Below are 20,686 nucleotides of genomic sequence, written 5' to 3'. Positions count from 1 at the left end.
GAAGAAAAGTTGTTCAAGTCTTATTCAGGAGAGCAATAACAAGAAATATCTACAGCAAATCACTTGCCCACAAATGGAAAACAGTATCAAAGAAGAAAAAACAATTATTTTTAAAAGTGTGTCCCTTGAAATGGTCCTAATTAGTTCATTCAAATATATATTTATTTATTTTCTTTTTTTAAATTATAATGCTACTTCAAGAACGATATTGCACATACATTTATAGAGTATGCTACATTGATATTTCTCCAAGCATATCCATAGCTTGCAAAAATGATTACCTGTAATCTGAAGGTTGCATGGATAATATAGCAATGAAGAGTATCTGCTGGAAGCTCTGCATAGTCTGATTTGTCATTGTGTTTCTCATCACACAATACCAGGCCTGTGACAGAGTTCAGTGCAGTTCTTTCTGGAGAGCACAGGCTGGCATCAGCTTGAAACGGCCAAGCATCAGGTGATTCTAGTGAGCTAAAATTGTGTGTGGCTTATTACCATATATACAAATTGGAGAAGGGGAGGAGGAGGAGTCACGTCCACAATCTGATCAAACTGTTGTGACTCAGCTGGAGTCTCAGAGTGACTCTGATGGGGATTGTGGGATTCAGGTTGCAGATGTTCAAGATGATGGAATTCAGGTTACAGATGACTCTGATGGGAATTATGGATTCAGGTTCAGAGTGTCCCTGCTGTGAGAGATGAGGAGCAGGGAGGCATTCCCATGGCAGGGAATGGTGTTGATGATACTGGAGTTGATATCAAAGCTAGCCAGGTGCAAAGGGAGGACAGCTCCCAGTTAGATAGCATGCAGACAGAGGCTGCTACTAACGAGCTGTCTGGCCTTGATGAAACGGCATCTCTGGATCGAGCTGGCCATTTGGAATTTTGGGTCCGCAGGAGTGTCAGAATAGCAAACAAGAAAGAGGTCAGAGGCCAAAGAAATGTATTCATGCTATGCAGGGAATATTAAAGGGTGTGCTGAGAGAGAAATCTTTGTCAAAAGCAATGTCTCATTTGAGTTAGAAGCAGCTCTTGCTTTCTTGGATTATCCTGGAGTTTTGTGTATTCAAGGTCATGGGACTATGTCATGTATTAATGTAACCTTGTGTTATGCCTAAGGATTTCTTGGATTATTCTTTATAGCCTTGGTTTTGCAACAATCTTTTGGATCTTTGCTTTTGCTTTTTAAGGGCTATTTATTTCCTATTTCCTAATAAACTATAAAAGACTTCAATCTGTGTACAGCCTGATGTGTTCAGCAAGATGAAACTAACCTGAGGAGCGACACAAACTATAATTGACTAAGAATGAAGGAATTTAGCAAAATGTGCACAGACACCTTAAATCAGTGATTCTCAACCTGTAGGTCCCCAGGTGTTTTGGCCTACAATTCCCAGAAATCCCAGCCACTTTACCAGCTGTTAGAATTTCTGGGAGTTGAAGGCCAAAACATCTGGGTATCCCCGGTTAAGAACCACGGCCTTGAATAGACATATTTCACATTTAATATTCATAGCAAGGGAAGACTTAATGTTAAGTCTAGTTCTGCTGGTCAAATAAGGGGAAAAATATTTACTTTTCCCCTTAAGGAGAACTACCATATGCATTTGTGTATATGTCAACTTCAAATATAAGTCAAGGGCAGATTTTGGGAGTAAAATTATGGATTTTGAAATTACCTGTGGTTATTTCAGAGAGGAGAAAATGCATCTCACCTGGCTGCACTGACATTTCCCCACCCAGGCATTCAACAAAGCCAGAACTGGTGACACGGTGGAGAGAATAGAAAGGTTGGGGCAGCTTTTGGTATTTATTGCTTTTCGCCACTCTATTATTATTAGTTATTATTTACAGTATTTATATTCCGCCCTTCTCACCCCGAAGGAGACTCAGGGTGGATCACATTATACACATATAGGGCAAAAATTCAATGCCCATATACACATAGAACAGAGACAGACAGACACAGAGGCAATTTAACCTTCTCCTGAGGGGGATGTTCGATTCTGGCCACAGGGGGGAGCAGCTGCTTCATCATCCACTCTGACCGCACTTTCCTCATTCCAACGTTGTAAATTAGTTAAATTTGCCTCCCCACTTTTTTTTTATAAGTGGTACCTTATCTCCTACTTGATAGATGCAACTATCTTTCGGGTTACTAGGTCAGCAACGAGCAGGGGCTATTTTTTTAAATTTTTAATTGATGGGTGCTCACCCCACCACGGGCTGGCCTCGAACTCATGACCTCATGGTCAGAGAGATTTATTGCAGTAGGCTGCTCACCAGCATGTGCCACTGCCCGGCCCCTACTCAGAGAAGATCCCCACCCCCCAAGAGTAAAGGTGCAGCACCCACACTGACCCTTGAATAAGTAAAAACTTATTTCTGAGGTGTTTTCTGAACTAAAATTTCTAGATTTATATATGAATACCAGCTGTATTGAAAACACTTTCCAACAATATATTGGCAACAATCAAGTAAGTAGCATTGATCTGACTGCTCCCACACTTTGTTTTAGATAAGACGCATACAAGGAACTGACTTTGAAGATATCCTGGAAAAACATGACTCACTAGAAAGATTCTTGGAAAGGTAGAAGGCAGTTGAAAAAGAGGAGGACTACATTAAAAATGGATACTTGTCAAGGAAGCCACAGTCCTGAGTCTGCAAGATCTGAGCAGGGCTGCTGATGACAGAGTGACTTAGAAGTCTCCCATTCATTGGGTCATCCTAAATCAAAGTCTATTTGATAATAGTTATTAAGGAAGTTGGATATAGTATCATTTTTGTGGTTCACTTTGTGGAATAAAGTTCTCAAGGATTCTGGCAACTCAAGGATGGTCAACTGGCAACTATTTTGAGTTCAGTCAAACTGGAATCACTGAATAAATGGCTGCATGAGCAAGTCAACACTTGTGCAAATTCGAGTGAGCTAATAATAGCAAGCAATTGGATTTTAGGTCCCAAGGAGCCAGGTGAAACAAAACCATTCTTCCACATGTTTTACCTGCTTTACAGGTATCTTTTCTTATTAACCTTTAAAAATGTTTCTTTTTTTAATTCTCCTGCTGTTAGCTCCACTGTGTTATCTTAGTATTTCAGTCTGGCTCTTAGCTCCACTGAAATCTTTGTGGTTTTGGAGCCAATCAACATGATATGGAATAATACATTCACACAGATAATTTCCTGATTTGATTATTGCTACATGGAGCTGCCCTTTAAAACAATTTGAATGCTGCAGCTACAGAAAAAGGCAAGAGATAGAGTACTATCTCCTCACCATAAAGCTAGCTGATAATACAGATCAAATATGTAAATTGGTTAAAACTATATTCAATGGTTAAAGATACTGTAACTTTTTAACTTGTCAAATTAATCTGTACATTTTAGTCTACTTAAATTACTCTTAATCTATGAAATTATTTTAAGATGTTTGAATTTTTTTATTGCATACCACTCTGAGAAACTGTGATGTGAGACATGAAGGAAACATTCTGATGGGAAGCAAACAAAGAGCAAGAGGAACACAGGCCCTGGGTATTCCAAGCCTATTATCTTTTTTAAAAACTGGTTAGAAAATGTTAGAAAAAGCCACTCAATTGTTCTTGGGCACATTTTTTAAAAGGCCTACTACTTACATCAAATTCATTCAGTGCTGCAGCAAGCTCTCCAATGCCGGTGTGCCCCTTGTTCTCGTCAGTTGGTGAGGTGGCCTGAGCAGCGTTTGAGATGCCAGCAATCGCTTCTTGGACTTGCTTGAAAACATAATCCCGGTTGGCTCTGGTTGCTGCTACGTCAGGATGGCGGAGGAAAGCCTGAGAAGCCGTATAGAGCATCGTGGCATTCTTCTTCAGGGCACCACGAGCGGCAGCCATTTCATCCCTACAGTGGGGGTCCTTGAGTTCCTGTTTCAAAATACACACATATGCAGAATCTCACACATACATATATAAATCAGAAGGGAACATTTATAAAATTAATACATGAAGTAAGCATGCATGCATGCATCTATCTAATTTCTTTCCTCCCTCCTATCTATTTGCAAGTTGGAGACAATAGTTTCCCTCCAACAATGGAACAACCACAAATGACAGATCAATGTCCATCTTAAACCCATGAGCCTGCCAATGGGCTGTGGGACAGTTCACTATCCAGTATTTGTTTTAATGAATGGTTTATATTACACTGTTTATTTTAATTCTGTTGTTAGCTGCCTTGGGTCCACATGGAGAAATATGGCATAGAAATCCCTGAAATAAATAAATCATAGGCTATCACTTATGTCCGAGTATGATTGCCTTCCAAGTGTAGGGTCTTGGTGGTTGGTCCATAGGTGACTGTAGACACCTATTCTTGATCTGCATGTTCTTTCGCAGTGAGGACATCCATTTCCAGATGGAAGGTGGTCCCGAAAAGGGTTTGCTTGATACGCCTTCTTCCTCTTGACATATTTCTCCCTTTCACCCTCCAATCCTGCCTCTTCAAATTCCAAAGCACTGTTGGTAACAGCTGACCTCCAGTTAGACCACTCAAGGACCAGAACTTCCCAGTTCTCATTGTCGATGCAATAATTTTTAAGATTGGCTTGAAGCCCATCTTTACATCTCTTTTCCTGTCCAACAACATTCTGTTTTCCATTCCTGTGTTGACAGTAGAATAACGGCTTTGGGAGACAGTGATCGGGCATTTGGATTTTCAGGATTTTTCAGAGGCAACACTGATGGAATTGTTCCAGAAGTTGAGAGTGACATTTGTAGACAGTCAAACCAGTACAAAGCAGGCAATGAGAAAAAAAGCCCTTTTGCATGAGCAGAAATCTGCTTGCGTATTGTTGGAGTTTGCATCCTCCATTTTCTCTAATGAACTCGACATGATGACTATCTTGTATTGTTTCTGTAACAGCCAAAGACAGTGATTCGCCCATGAACAGACAAATAGCTGAATGTGGATAAGAACCCACTAGTTGTAATGAAGAGGTATCGCTATCTGTATACAAAAAAAATCTGCCTGTGAAATGTGAAGGGAGAAATTTCATACCTTTAGGTTCAGAATATATCCTCCAGGGGACTATAATAAAAATTTTCAGTACAAGAAAAAAATAATTACGAGTGCTACAATTTTCTTGCAAACATTATGAACATAAGAATTTGGGGTCTTGTGTTGCGCCCTTGGTTCTAAGTTAATAAAACATGAACTGCCAATTAGAATGGCTAAATTCTAGTCTTAACCTTTTCTTTTTTAAAACTGCCAAGGTAACTAGAAAACAGTTCGAACAGTATTGAAAAATATTTCCAAGATTTACAAATCTAAAGATTGATGAAAAGAAATGTTTTGACCACCACTATATGTTTGTTTTGCTCTGCTTTGTTTTTTTTGTTTTTGCTGCAACTCTTCGTGGTGTGTGAGAAGCCGCTCTGGAAGGTATTTTTTGGAGTTGCTTTTCAGAGGGCATTACAATTACATTACACAATACAGTAAATACTGTTATCTCTGTTCTCGTGTACTAATCCATCCACATAAAGGGTAGACAATGGCCAAAGAGGTGGAGGTGCATTGACCTCTCCAGGCTTGAGGACCACACACTTCTCTAATAACCACAGCCCCACAGTCATTTAACTTTGGAGAAAGAAGACATATCCTAAATGTCTCTTTGTTCCAGTACTATATTGACAAGGTCTGAACTTAGGTTTATGTGCAATGGTTCCTTGGAAGAATGGTAATACGTAACTATATGTTTTAAGCTTGACTAATGTAATTTATGGATTATTGTTAATGGTTTTAGATGTGTTGCTGTTTTTATTGATTTGTTTGGCATTGAATTTTGCCGGTTGTTGTAAGCCACTCTGAGTCCCCTTGGGTGAGAAGGGCGGGGTAGAAATGTTGTAAATAAATAAATATGGGGAATGTGAAGAGTACAATGTCTCTTCCACGGGCTTAAACCAATCAATGGAGGACAACAGCATGGTGAAATTCCTTATGGAGAAATTTCTAAAAATGCAATGAATATTTTTACAAAGGCAGACAATGGCTGTGGGAGTCATATGCTGCTTGTGGGTCAAACTTTGTCCACCACTGCATCATACGCACCTGTTGCCTTCTAGCAGCGACATAGTTAAGTTTCACCATCTCTTTTCCAAATTCTTTGAAGCGATTTGCAAGGTCTTGTTCATTTGTGGCATTTTTCACAGCTTCTAAGGCTTCTTCTACCTGTAAAGGGGAGAGGAGAGAACAAGGAAGAAACTGAAGCTCATGCCAGACAATGTACCACTTTCTGTTTCGAACACAAGGTCACTTGGGAACCCTGTCACATATTAGAGATTTGGCATGTCCTCCCTTACCATAAAGCAAACAGATCTGCACTTGACTGAATGTTCACCAAGCATGCAATAGAGATTCCCAGTTGGCTGAAGCCTCCTCTTATGTTTTTGTGTTTTGTCACTGCCTGACAGCATGGCAAATTCTATTTAATTCCAGTTTGTTGGGGACAGGCCAGCATAGCTTGTTCTAGGGTTATTGCTCTGGCTTGTTAGGAAAGAAGTAAAATAAAGGGCGGTTGCTGCCAGCTTCAGATGTTATCCCTACTAATAAAAGTCTTAGTCTCTTTCTTTCTCTCTTACTTTCTCTGTATCCATGCCTGTGTGTGCATGTGTGCCCACCATCACTTTAAGGTCATGAATATTAGGCATCTTGCTTCTGACATGCGTATTATGGGAATGCTAAAGGTCAGTATCTAGTTGCTTAGGTTTGTGTGTGTGTGTATGCAGTAGGCTCGCTTATTATATGAGCTGATTCATTTATTTATGAAGAGCTTTCAATACCATAGAATTTCTCTGGAGGACCTAGAAAAATGCCTAGAAAATGCTCTAGGCTTCCAGATTATTTCTAATAATAAATAAAGTGCCATAAAAATCTGCAAATACAGGATGGATCACAAATGCTAACCATCGGATTGATAGCAGGAAAAATACATAAAAATATTATATGGTATGATGGCAAAATGTTCCTTCTCATAGTGAAAAGAGGGAAATTAAATTTTGCAAGGCAATAAATTTTTAAAAAATGAAAGTTCCACTTTCAGGAGCTGAAAAACACCATATAAATCTAGCCTTGGCCACACTGCTCTTTTGGGCTGTATATTTTACCCTGAGATGGTTGTAAAATAGTGTTACAAGTTGCAGGTTCCAATTTATGGTATGTAATATCCCTGGTAAAAATGAAACCAAACACAAGATAGGTCACTTGTGAAATATGAAATAAGGAAGAGGCCCTGAGTAAAGACACCTTATCTTCATAACTCACTCTTTAGTAGGGCTGTCCTGCTTCTATCCATTTATTTTCAGTGTTGGTTGGGGAAGCTTTCTTTCCCTGTCTGTTTGGTGCCCATCTCCATTTCTAAGCCGAAGAGCCAGCATTGTCTATAGACACCTCCAAGGTCATGTGGCCGGCATGACTACATGAAGCGCCATTACCTTCCTGCCAGAGCGGTACCTATTAATCTACTCACATTTGCTTGTTTTAGAACTGTTTGGTTGGCAGAAGCTGGGGCTAGCAGCGGGAGTTCACCCCCTCCCCGGATTTGAACTGCCGACCTTTCAGTAAGCAAATAAAACATTTCAGTGGTTTAACCCATTGCACCACTGGTGGTTCTGGAACATACTCTAGTGATTGTCATATAAATGGCCCATCATGTTTAAACCACTGTACTGGGGGACTTCCAAATGAGAGCTGTTTCAGAGGGTTCTGGAAACCAGAGGCAATTTCAATCCTTCAGAGAATTATTCTTATGACCCTTTGTTTCCTGTACCCTAAGACAACAATTTTCCATCATCTCAAGGTTTTAGAGAGAAAAAGATTGAAAGTTGAAATGATCCAATTAATATGAAACACAAAAGCAGCGACAAGGGACACACAAAAATACGGTGAAGAAAACATCTTAGAACCTAAGAAGAGGAAGACCTTTGACAACACAATCTTAGAAATATCTTGGTGTGAAAGAATCAAGGAGGAGATAGGAATTTTTTAATTACATCCAGTCCACAAGTTACAAACACGATAGGTTCTGCAGGTTTGTTCTTCAGTTGAGTTTATATGTAAGTCAGAACATGTACATTTTAATTGTAATTCCAGCCATATATATATATAGAGAGAGTGCACTTTGGATCGCACAGGGAAGATTTAACACCCCTGTGGAGTTTTCCTTTGCTGTCTTTTCAGATGAGTTCACCTCACTTTCTGTCCCTGTGACCATTGGATTTTGGAAAAAAATGACTTGTGGAAACAAGGATTGGTGATAAAGCTTCCGGTGAGAGACCTTTTCCCATGATACCTCTTTCTGGAGTGGATTTCCCTTCCAAAGACAAGGTTTCTCTCATTTTCTGTTGTCTCACCCTCATTTTTAACTATGAGTTGTTTGTAAGTTGGTTGTTTGTAATATGGGGACTGCCTGTACTTGAGACAACAGTTATTCTTTTGCAGATACAGTAGAGTCTCACTTATCCAACATAAATGGGCTGGCAGAATGTTGGATAATAAGGAGGGATTAAGGAAAAGCCTATTAAACGTCAAATTATGTTATGATTTTACAAATTAAGCACCAAAATATCATGTTTTACAACAAAGCAACAGTAAAAGAAGTTCAATACGCAGTAACGTTATGTAGTAATTACTGTATTTACGAGTTTAGCACCAAAACATCACAATTTATTGAGAACACTGACCACACAAACATTGACTACTCACAAGTTGACTACAAATAAAGATAGTATAGCATAAAATGAACTTAGAGTAACAACACTGTTGGAAAGTAAATCCGTAAAACATTCAATCCTTGTTGCCTAGAGAAAGAGCTGTGGATCCGGGTAGGAGGTCGACTGCGTTGGATAATCCGGAACATTGGATAAGCGAATGTTGGATAAGTGAGACTCTACTGTATTTTTTAAAAAATGCTTGACTCATTGTGGAGACCAGTTGTTCTCCTGCAATGGAGGTGAGCATAAGCACCATCACCCCTGCCCATTCCCAGAAGCTCCCATTTTTTCATGGGATCTGGCAAAGAGCAGGAGAGCCAGCCATTCAAAAAAAGAATCTAGTCCACCAGAGTTGGTGGATTGTCCTGGCAAACAAGAGAATTTATTATAGTGTGTCTCTTGGACCTACTGGGATTCCCAGCAGGAAGTTGGCCCCTGGGCTTCTTCTCATACTACCTCTCCATCTCTAAGCTCCAGTGTGATGGAATTGCTAGGGATATTGCTAGGGCTGTGGCGCAGGCTGGTGAGGAGCCTACTGCAATAAATCATTCTGACCATGAAGAGAAGGAGAAGGTTAAATTGCCTCTGCGTCTGTCTGTCTCTGTCTCGGTTCTATGTGTATGAGCATTGAATGTTTGCCCTATATGTGTATAATGTGATCTGCCCTGAGTCCCCTTCGGGTCCCCTTTGGGGTGAGAAGGGCGGAATATAAATACTGTAAATTATTATTATTATAATAAATAAATACAAGTGACCATGACCATACCCAACACACTCTTAAGTGACAGGGAAACCATGTAGTGTCTTTAGCCCAGAAAGAGACTGGAGCGTTACTGTTTTTTGACAGCTGACAAGCAGCTTGGCCAATGTCTCCATCCAGACCCCATGATAGCCCCCCTCTCTTGAAATGAAATCAATAATGTGTGTGACCTTTTCTTGTTCACACACTGTATCTACAACATGCATTGTATGCCAAACAATGCTTTTTCTTGTTACTTGCCTGCAAACCTAGATAAGCAAAGCTGTGTTATTTACGCAGGTTAAATCAGCAATAAGAAGAGCTATAGAAAAGATTTGCCACCCTCTAAATCTTCTCTTTCACTTTTATTACAGGCAGGATGGACATATAGTCCCATAATATTGCATATAAATCTTTATTTCCCTACCTTAACATTCAGGGGATTTGGAGGCTGACTGGTAAATAGGTTACAGGAAATGCATGCCATTGGGACACATTCTCAGATGTATTACCTGGTAACTTTAATGGCTGATGATAAACATGCCATCAAGGTACATGTGAAGATTTAGACATTGTAACAGAGGACATAAATAACCTATCACAAGGCATATTCAGGGTTATAATTTTAATGCCACAAGCCACTTATTCTGCAGAGCATACATAAGCAGTAGATGAAATTATGTTGTGCCAGAGGAAATGATCTCCCGAGACATTTTACTTTTATGCCTCTGCAAAGAGTTTTGCGTTAACCAACTATTGGTGGTTGATTATACATATTGTGTGGTTTCTAACATAGTGCTCTCCTCACCATGGTTTCACAATTTCATAATTAAAAATAAGCGAAAGAACAATCACTTCCCAATGAAAACCACCCCTACATTTCCTTGTTTGAAATGGGATCCAATGAAGAGCAAAACTAATCATATTACACAACAGACCGAGTATATCAAACAGCATACTGTTACACACACTCAACCCACAATTTGGGCTTAAAAGAAAAATAGATCAAGCAAATAAAAAAGGAAATTGTTCAGAATTATATGGGCATCACCGAAGAACTTGATTTGGAATTATATAAGCATCAGTGAATAAATTAATTTAGGCCAGGCTTCTGTAGCTGGTTAGATATCTAAATGAAACAAGCATTGGTACAGGCTGCAGGATAGCAAAAGGAATGCGGGATGACATGAGAATAGAGGCATTGCTTGAAAATTTTAAAATGTATGTTTCATATTATTTCATATACAGTAGAGTATCACTTATCCAAGCTAAATAGGCCGGCAGAACCTTGGATAAGCGAATATCTTGGATAACGAGGGATTAAGGACAAGCCTATTATACATCAAATTAGGTCATGATTTTACAAATCAAGCACCAAAACATCATGCTATATAACAAATTTGACAGAAAAAGTAGTAATGTTATGTTGTAATTACTGTATTTATGAATTTAGCACCAAAATATCATGACATATTGAAAACATTAACTACAAAAATGCATTGGATAACCCAGAACCTTGGATAAGCAAGTCTTGGATAAGTGAGAATCTACTGTATGTATGTGTGTATATATATGTGTATGTATGTGTGTGTGTGTGTATATATATGTGTGTGTGTGTGTGTGTGTGTATGTGTCTGTATATACTTGAGTATAATCCTAGTTTTTCATCCCTTTATTTAAGACTAAAAAAGCCCCCCTCGGCTTATACTCGGGTGAGGGTCCTGGTTGGCTTATATCTGGGTCAGCTTATACTCGAGGATATATGGTACATTTATTATTTTTCTCTATTATTATTGATGTTATTACATTTATTTTACTATATTTTTTATTATTATTAATACATTTATTTTTTTCAATCTGGTATTATATTATTATTATTGCATTTTTATTTTACTCTATTTATTATTACATGTAATAATTTCCTGGATTTATTATTATTATTATTATTATTATTATTATTATTATTATTATTACATGTATTATTTTACTCTATTATTATTAAAAGGATACATAAGCACATTTACATTGAAGAAGATGAGAATAATGATTTGATCAGAGCAGTCTTATCTTAAATTTGAGCTTTATGTAATTATTCAAAAACATTTAACCTACTGATGCCTCGATTAACGTAATTTTATTGGTATCTATTTTTATTTCTGAAATTCACCACCCTCGGCTTATACTGGAGTCAATGTTTTCCCAGTTTTTTTGTGGTAAAATTAGGTGCTTCGGCTTATACTTGAGTATGTATATATATATATATATATATATATATATATATAGAGAGAGAGAGAGAGAGAGAGAGAGAGAGAGAGAGAGAGAGAGAGAGAATATATTAACTACACTTCTGACTTACTTTTGACTCTTTGATATGTTAAATTTGGAACATGGAAGACATTCTTTGTACAGGCAGAGGGCCAAGTATTCTTACTAGGAGAAGAAATTCATTAGGTGCAACTTTTCTTGCATAAGAGAACCGAAACTGCATCTATGAATATAGTCTTTGTCTATTTGAACTGCCATGCTCTTGGGTGAAACCCATCCAAGTGATTCCAGTACAGAAAAAGAACTGGTCATGTGTGATAGTAGGCTACATGTTAAAATAGTGAAAGAGGAGGGCACAAGAAAGCAGGATTCAGCCATCTAGAGCTTAAGAATATTTTTTAAAAAAAAATCCAAAAAGCTAACCTTGATCTCGCCTTTTATTATAAGGAACACTATTTTCTAAACCACTGTATATAATAGGATGTGAGCATCCATGGATTTTGGTATCTGGGGATGGTGTTCTGGAATTAAACCCCATTAAATACTAATGTATATGCAGTTAGGGAGAGAAAAACAAAATTAGAAGGTCTTCATTATGAACCTAGCAGTTCGAAAGCATGCGATGCAAGTAGATCATTAGATACCGCCTTGGCAGGAAGGTCAAAGGGTACACCGTGAAGATATGCAAAAATATGCCAGCAACAGATTAGAGATATCTATGGATAACAAGCTCCTAGGCAAGGAAAAATGGAACAAGAGCACTTCCCCATGGCCAGAAGTTGAGCATCGCCTCCGGACGCCGGAGATGAAAAAAGGGGGAAGACCTTTACCTCTGTCTGTATATTGTATCCTGTGTAAAAGGCATTGAATGTTTGCCTTATATGTGTTCTGTAATCCGCTCTGAGTCCCTCCAGGGAGATAGAGCAGAATATAAAGTGTATTATTACTATTATTATTCGTTTAGATCAGTAATGGGAGACAAGAAACCCTCAAGATATTGTTATGGAACTTTCCCAGGCCTTAGCTGGTACAAGAAAAGGTGAGGGAAAGTAATGATAGCTTTCTATCAATATCTGGAGGGTCACTCATTGCTGTCCATCTTAGATTGAACAAATTACCACATTCTTCTTCAAAAGAGGATGCTAAGTTGTGATACTTGTTAGCACTTAACTTGACAAAAATCGAATTGTGGAATGCACTGCTACAAGGAAATCGCTGTGGCAAAGAATAAAATAACAGAGGGGCAGATATCAACATAAAGGTATTTGTAAGTCACAACTAATAATGCCAAACCCAACCTCTTGTCTGCTAAGACTTTGTGGTTAGTTCTGCCCTGCTTTACAATTCGGTGTCTGTGAGGTCTCTCTCATTTTCCGCTCTTTCAAGGGAGGATTGTAGATAGAAAGTTCGTGAACTTGTGGTTTAGATTGTTGTGTAAATAATGCATGGTCCAGAGGTGGGTTTTTTTAATCGTGTCAGAAGTGACTTGAGAACATACTGCAAGTTGCTTCTGGTGTGAGAGAATTGGCCATCTACAGAGACTTTGTCCAGGGAATGCCCGGATATGTTACCATCCTGCTGGGAGGCTTCTCTCATGTCCCCGCAAGCTAGAGCTGATAGACGAGAGCTCACCCCATCTCGCGGATTTGAATCAGCAACCTTCAGGTCAGCAACCCAACTTTCAGGTCAGCAGTTCAACTGGCACAAGGGTTTAAACCATTGCACCATTGTGGCTCCTTGTCCACAGGTTTGAGTCACACATGATGCACTAATCTAATTTAAATTTCAAATATTTAAATATATGATGGTTGACTTATTTCAAAGAACCTGAGTTAAAAGTCTGCAATATTCTGAAAACTGGCAGGTTTTGTGCTTTAAACTGGATTGCATGAGTCCACACTGCCAGATAATCTGGGATCAGATCCTGGGATATAGGGCTTGTCTGAAAGGGCCTCCAGTTTGATGCAACAACTTTCTACTATGTTGTTGCTGTATGACTTCAAATTCACTTTGACTTATGGAGACTATCCTAGGGTTTACCTGACAAGACTGATTTGAAGGGGTTTTGCCATTGCCTTCAGCTAAGAGTGTGATTTGTGCAATGTCAAGCAATGGGAGAACTCTGGTCTTCCAGAACCCTTAGCCCAATACTCAACCCAACACACCATACCATCCCTCAGGGACTTTACATGTAGCAATATTTCTTTACTGAAACTCATGCATGTCTTCTTATTTGAGTCAAGACAATGAGATACCTGTTTATCAGATATATTCCATTATGAACTATACACCCCAGAGTTCATTACTTCATGCTGCAGCAGAGGCAAGTGTGAAGTCTTGGCTCTGCCTTTTCCTCTCCTTTGCTTTAGTCCCCCTGTTTATAGGTTTTCCAATAGGGTAGACACCTCCCTTTGTATTAGTTTTGGGTGGAGCATTAAAAAAAACCCTAGAGGCCAGCCTTAGTTGGTCTATTCTATTTTCCTGTACAGAGCTCTCTTGCTAGACTCCTCCTTTTTCTGCAGAAGAGACACAGTGACCAGAGGCTTGGGCATTGTCTGGTGATCCTAGGCCCAAGCAATCCAAAACAGTCATCCTTAGCACCTGCATTCAGACAGTATTCATATGCCACTAGTCCCAGAGACAACATAAGCTTTTGACCAGCTTAAGCTTGACAAGGAAGAAGACTGAGACAGCGTATGAGCACCAGCCTGTAAACCATTGCTTTGCATCTGGGGCAGAAGACCTTTAAGGACTCCAGAGAGATTACTGCAACCAGCAAAATCTCCTTTTGTAATGTATTGTCCTAAGCTATTTTATAATAGTCCCAGGTGGAGTTAACCCTTTATTCATCTTGTTTTCAGTAAACTCATTTTGGTTATCTTTTCACCTTGCCTAAAGTGCCTCTGCATGTTAAGGGTATTGTTCTTAACAGAAGGTATACAGATAGCCCCCAAGTAAAGCCAGACACTATCGTTTTTCCCAAAGGCTCAGGCATGCCATCACAGCAAGACTGCAGTAGCAATCAGAGGAAGCCAGTTAAGCTGCTAAATGTACAGGCTTCCAAAGATGCAAAAGCTTTCCTTAATACAGTAAGTTTACCAGAGCCTATGCCAGTGTGACTTTGTGATAACCATTGTTTCAGGCTTTGGCCATTTTTAGAGTTGTGCTACAGTTCCTGAGAGTATAATCACCATTTTGTCTTAAAATACATGCACGGTGATAGTTCTTTCTTGGAAAAGTTGTGTGTTTTCAAACGCCTCCTTGCATGCATGCCAGAAGAGCCTCCTCGAGGTCACTTCTTTAGTAGAAGCAGGTTCTTCAAAACTGAGCTCAGGAAATCGAGTTCTTAAAGCCTAACAGGGCATAACATTCCCCCTGCAAATGCTTAAATTCACATTGCCTTCTCAAAAAAGTAATCAATTTCAATTAACTGGAAAGCTTTCACTTTAACATCTCATGTTAAGAGCTTTCCATGTTCACTCATGCTCGACAATGCAATTGTTAAGAGCCATGCTTTTCGCATTTAAACAATATAGATTTAGCAAGATATTCCGACTCAATGTGAATGGCATGGGCTACCAGTTCAATACTTGTAATGTGGAATTTAGTTTCAGAGTCACGTAGATGAACATCGTTCCAACACTGTTAACCAAGCTGTTCCATCGTGATGATGAAACCAATGTTTTTAATTAGCTGAATATAGTTAGCAAAGAAACAAGCTGGATCTTTGGGTGGAAAAGCAATTAATTCTTGTTCTTATCACAGAAGAACAAATTCCTCGGGAAGCAACACTGATAAATGCTTTGTTGTAGATCCTTTGATTTAAATCAAGAAAAATATGTTGTAGGTTTTTAAAAATTTACTTAGCAATTGTTTTCAACTGCATTTAGTTCAGCATTTAAATACCACCCATAAATTTAGAAGAAAAATACTTTATCGAAGCTTGAACAATTTAGAGTGGGCTTTCAAAGACTTTCATGGCCAGAATCACTGGGTTGCTGTGAGTTTTCCAGACTATATGGCCATGTTGCCTAGTTTCCAACAGAACTCACAACCTCTGAGGATGCCGGCCACAGATGTGGGTGAAACGTCAGGAGAGAATGCTTCTAGGACATGGCCAGACAGCTTGGAAAACTCATAGCAACCCAATTTAGACTTGGTTTTTCAAATATTTCCATAGGACAGCCTTTGCTCTCTAATTCATTTTTATGCAAACTTCATGAAAATCATAATCTTCAGAAAATTTCAATCACTGTAGAAGATTTTAAACTTCTGTCCTTTTTATGCATCAACAAAGCTTATCTTTTGTAACAGAAAGAAACAACGGGTTATTCTTTAGAAATAACTAGTGTTATTTTTGTTTTGTTTTAAAGTCAAATAAGAAAAGTTGGTGTTTAGTTAAAGGATGGAAAACTCAAGAGGTTAACTGGGATTTAATACTGAGGAAGTTACGAATTATAAATATTTAGGGATCCAATTTAGCAAAACAGACCATTGAGCTGGCCACCAAGGAGCAACTAGAAGTCATTTAATCAATTCAAGTAGCAGTATTTTTTTGTTAAAGGGCAGAAGGAAGCAATCTGGGTTTCGATTTTAGTATAACATTACTCAAAAGTATTTGCTAAGGTTACAAGAATCTGCAGCTCATAAGTACTATGAAACAAAGAAGTTAACTCATATGTATGATGCATTTCTCCTGTACCGGTTTAATTAAAGCCCATGAGAGGTAAAACATTGGCAAATAGTTAGCTCTTAAACAGCAAAAAAAGAGTCTTGGAAAATAATTGTACAAGTAATGATGAATTGGTTGTGTCCATGAGATAGTACCATGTGGGAAAAAAAGAATGATTAATAATTACAGTATGTTGAGGTCAGAAATCAACTTATAGTTAAAATAGGATGGCATATAAAATGAGCAAATGAAGAGGAAAACATATAATGATCCAAAGAAAAGCTTCATGAGAACCACCACTCCTCTAAATCAGGACAGTAACAACACTCTGAAAACAGGGAATTCCAGACAGGAACCAATCAGAGCTTCTGGAGCATGGCCATACAGACCAGAAAACACACAACAACCTAGAAAGAATATCCCTGTAGACAGCAAAATCAGGCAATCCAGGGACAAACCAAGAATAAGCAACTTGGAAGTCCCTGAACAGACTTAGAAGTGAAGTGGGCAGATCAAAAGACAACCTGTCAAAATGGCATTACCTTGAAGGATCTTCCACCTTGTGCGATTGTGGAGCAGAACAAACAACTCAGCCTCTCTATGCTTGCCCACCATGCCCTGCCTCATGCACAGAGGAAGAACTGTTTAAAGCTACAGACAATGCAGTCGCTGTTGCCCGTTTTTGGTCTAAAACTATTTAGCTGTTTATGATTCCTCTATTTTATCAGTTTTAAACTTATTTCATGCAAAGCTTTTGGCACGAAATAAAAATAAATGAGCCAATGAAGTACAGCTACTTTGCATAATAGCAGGAATCCACAAAGAGATTAATTGCCATATATGATTTCACCTTGAACAAGGCTTTTACAACCCTGCAATTTCAGACTATTCCACTTGGAATGGAGTCATGTGAACTTTTATATCCCATCTTTAGCTCATCTATCATGACAGATTGCATTACAATAACCTAATCATCTCTATGTGTGTGTGTGGTATGTGTAAAATTCTCTATTGATAATTATCGACCCTTCATTTCTGCTAATACAGGCAGTCCAGTCCCTGAGTTACAAACGTCCGACTTTTAAGCTTCTTATACTTAGAAACAGTGATCAGACAGCAGAAAGTGAGAGAAATCTATCCCTAGGAAGGGAAATTCATTCCTGAAAGAGCTATCATGGGGAAAAGATGTCTCCACTGAAGCTTTATCACCAGTCCTTTTTCCCACAGGTACAGAAAGTGAGGTGAAATCTTTGAACAGGGGAATGACAGCAAAACAAACACACCACGGGGGTGTTCACCCTTCCCTATGCTACCCAAAGGTTTGTCTGTCTATCTCTTTCTCTCTCTCTGTGTGTGTGTGTGTTTACACACAGAGATACAGGTACATTTTTAAGTGTATCTCCAGCCATACACACACACTCTCTCTCTCACACACACATGGCTGAAGTTACATTTAAAAATGTATCTGTTCCTACTTACATAGAAATTCAATTTAAGAACAAACTTACAGAATCTATCTTGTTCGTAACTTGGGAACGACCTGTAGTTTATTTTTTAAAAGACATATAAAAGTAAGTGATAGACATCACCTAACTTCTGTTTACAGTAAATGTGGTGTTTTATGTATTTTTAGTAAAAGGTAAAGGTAAAGGTTTCCTCTGACATTAAGTCCAGTCGTGACCGACTCTGGGGGTTGGTGCTCATCTCCATTTCTAAGCCGAAGAGATGGCGTTGTTCATAGACATCTCCAAGGTCATGTGGCCGGCATGACTGCATGGAGGGCCGTTACCTTCCCGCCGGAGTGGTACCTATTTATCTACTCACATTTGCATGTTTTCGAACTGCTAGGTTGGCAGGAGCTGGGGCTAACAGCGGGCGCTCATTCTGCTCCCGGGATTTGAACCTGGAACCTTTTGGTCTGCAAGTTCGGCAGTTCAGCGCTTTAACACACTGTGCCACCAGGGCCCCCCCAATGTATTTTATATTGGTTTTAATGGTTTTAGTTATTCATTTTAGATAATTCTAGGTTCAATTCTATTTTAATGTTTAGAGAAAAAGTGCTGTAATAATTATTATAATAAAAAACTAACTGCAATTCTGTGTTATGGCTTCCAGAAGAGCAACTAGCCTGCAAATCATCTTCCTCCTGTTCATCTTGTTGGAGACTCACAGTTGAGATTAAATAAACACCCTCCCTTTTTCCCCAACTTGTCAGATTCCTATGCCAGGCATAGGGGAGAAAAGATTCCCCTGTCTGAAGCCTGGATGCTCTCTAGAAGCCAAAGTGACTATACTGAGACTATCATACTTTAGACACATTGTGAAAGATGTGACTCCTCAGAAGCGGAGAAGGAAAGTAGGAAAAGAAGAAATCCATATTATAAGTTGGTAGATTCAATCAAGAAAGCCATGGGCCTGAGTCTGGACGATCGGACCAGTGGTGTTGATAACAAGAACTGGAAGTTTCTGATTTATAGGATTGTCAGAAGTTAAGTTCAACTTCACGATAATTGACAACTAGAATCATAGAATCAGAGAGTTGGAAAAGACCATCAAGGCCACCCAAGTCCAATCTCCTGCCACACATCCCTGACAGATGATCACACAACAAAGACTTGTGTGCCCGTTGCGCCCATGCCTTGGGAAGCCTTACTTGGCCACGGTGGTCCACACTTTGGTTACATCGCATATAGACTACTGCAATGCACTCTACATGGGGTTGCCTTTGAAGACTGCTCAGAAGCTACAGGTAATCCAACGGGCAGCAGCCAGATTGCTCACCGGAGCAACATACGGAGATATACCTTGCTATGTCAGCTCCACTGGCTGCCAGTCTGCTACCGGGCACAATTCAAAGTACTGGCTTTAGCCTATAAAGCCCTAAACGATTCTGGCCCAGTTTATCTGTTCGAACGTATCTTCCCCTATGAACCACCTCAGAGATTAATGTTGTGACTCGGCTGGAATCTGGGATTGACTCTGATGAGGAAACCGGGGTTCCGGTTCAGAATCTCCCCGAAAGGCCTCTGGAAGATGAGGAACAAAGAGTGCAAGTTCAGTTTCCCACAGAGAGGGTTGGTGTTGATGACTCTGAAACTACTGAAGCCAGCCAGGTGCACACTGACTCGGGAAAGGAGGACGAGAGGGTGGAATGTTCTCAGCCTGATAATGAGCCTTAATGAAATAATGCGCAAGCTGACCTTGACGAGATGGGCTCTTTAGATCGAGCAGACCGGTTGGAATTGAGGGTACGCCATAGTACTAGAATTGCAAACAGGTGGGGGGAGCTACGAGGGCAAAGGAATGCTTTCATGTTTTGCAAAGAGTGTTAAAAGGGGACGTTTGGGATAAAGTTGTTGTGAAAGCAACTTTCTTTCACCAGAGAAGCAAGTTCTAGTTTTCCTGCCATGTCTTGGATTATCTTGCAATCTATGTATCCATGTTCCTTGGACTTTGCCATGCCTTCTTTGGACCTTGTTAAATTCCTTGTGAATGCCTGATTTGTATCTCAAGATTATATTTTGTAACTGGCTTTTGAGATTTTACTTTTGCTTTTTGAAGAACTTTTTTCTATCAATTTTTAATAAACTGAAAAGACTTAAACCTGCTGTACAGTTTGTGTGTCAGAGCAAGGTGAATCTGAGGTGCAACAATTAAGATCTTCTGGGGAGGCCTTGCTCTTGGTCCCGCCTTCCTCGCAAGCGTGGCTGGCGGAGACGAGAGACAGGGCCTTCTTAGTGGTGGCCCCTTGGCTGTGGAACTCCCATCCAAGAAACATTAGATCAGCACCCTCCTTTCTAGCCTTCAGAAGGAAAGTAAAAACATGGTTTTGGGATCAGGCTTTTGGTAATTAGTACAGTGCAATAATAGACTTGGAATAATGTATAATTAATGATGGAACAGCCTTGGATTATGATTTTCGGATGATGTGATTTTAGGATTATTGTATGTTTTCCGGGCTGTACGGCCATGTTCCAGAAGTATTCTCTCTGAAGTTTCACCCACATCTATGGCAGGCATCCTCAGAGGTTGTGAGGATGTGATTTCAATATTGAATGTGATGTTTTTAAATGTTTAATGTGTATTAATTTTTAATTTTAATTGATTTTCCTCTCCACCGTATGTATTTTTAAGGCATCGAATGGTTGCCAAGTGTAAGCCGCCTTGAGTGCCCTCAGGATGGAGAAAGGCGGGGTAGAAATAAGGTAAATAAATAAAATAAATAAATACAGCCTCTGCTTAAAAACCTCCAGAGAAGGAGAC

At 39.3% G+C, this 20,686-nt stretch overlaps 1 protein-coding gene across 4 annotated transcripts in view; it reads right to left on the bottom strand.

The window, feature by feature from the left end:
- ctnna2 (catenin alpha 2) overlaps positions 1-20,686 on the bottom strand; it is a 701,347-nt gene that overhangs the window by 478,793 nt on the left and 201,868 nt on the right. For all 4 annotated transcript variants that reach the window (XM_062981835.1, XM_062981834.1, XM_062981832.1 and 1 more), the window contains exons 5-6: positions 6,088-6,207; positions 3,639-3,905 (exon numbers count right to left, since the gene is read on the bottom strand). In XM_062981835.1, the coding sequence (XP_062837905.1) occupies positions 3,639-3,905; positions 6,088-6,207 (387 nt within the window). The remainder of the gene's footprint in view (positions 1-3,638; positions 3,906-6,087; positions 6,208-20,686) is intronic.

The sequence above is a fragment of the Anolis carolinensis genome, chromosome 5 (assembly GCF_035594765.1).
Source record: "Anolis carolinensis isolate JA03-04 chromosome 5, rAnoCar3.1.pri, whole genome shotgun sequence".
Classification (NCBI taxonomy): domain Eukaryota; kingdom Metazoa; phylum Chordata; class Lepidosauria; order Squamata; family Dactyloidae; genus Anolis; species Anolis carolinensis.
The sequence above is the reverse complement of the archived record's forward strand: the minus strand, read 5'-3'. Positions and strand labels throughout refer to the sequence as shown.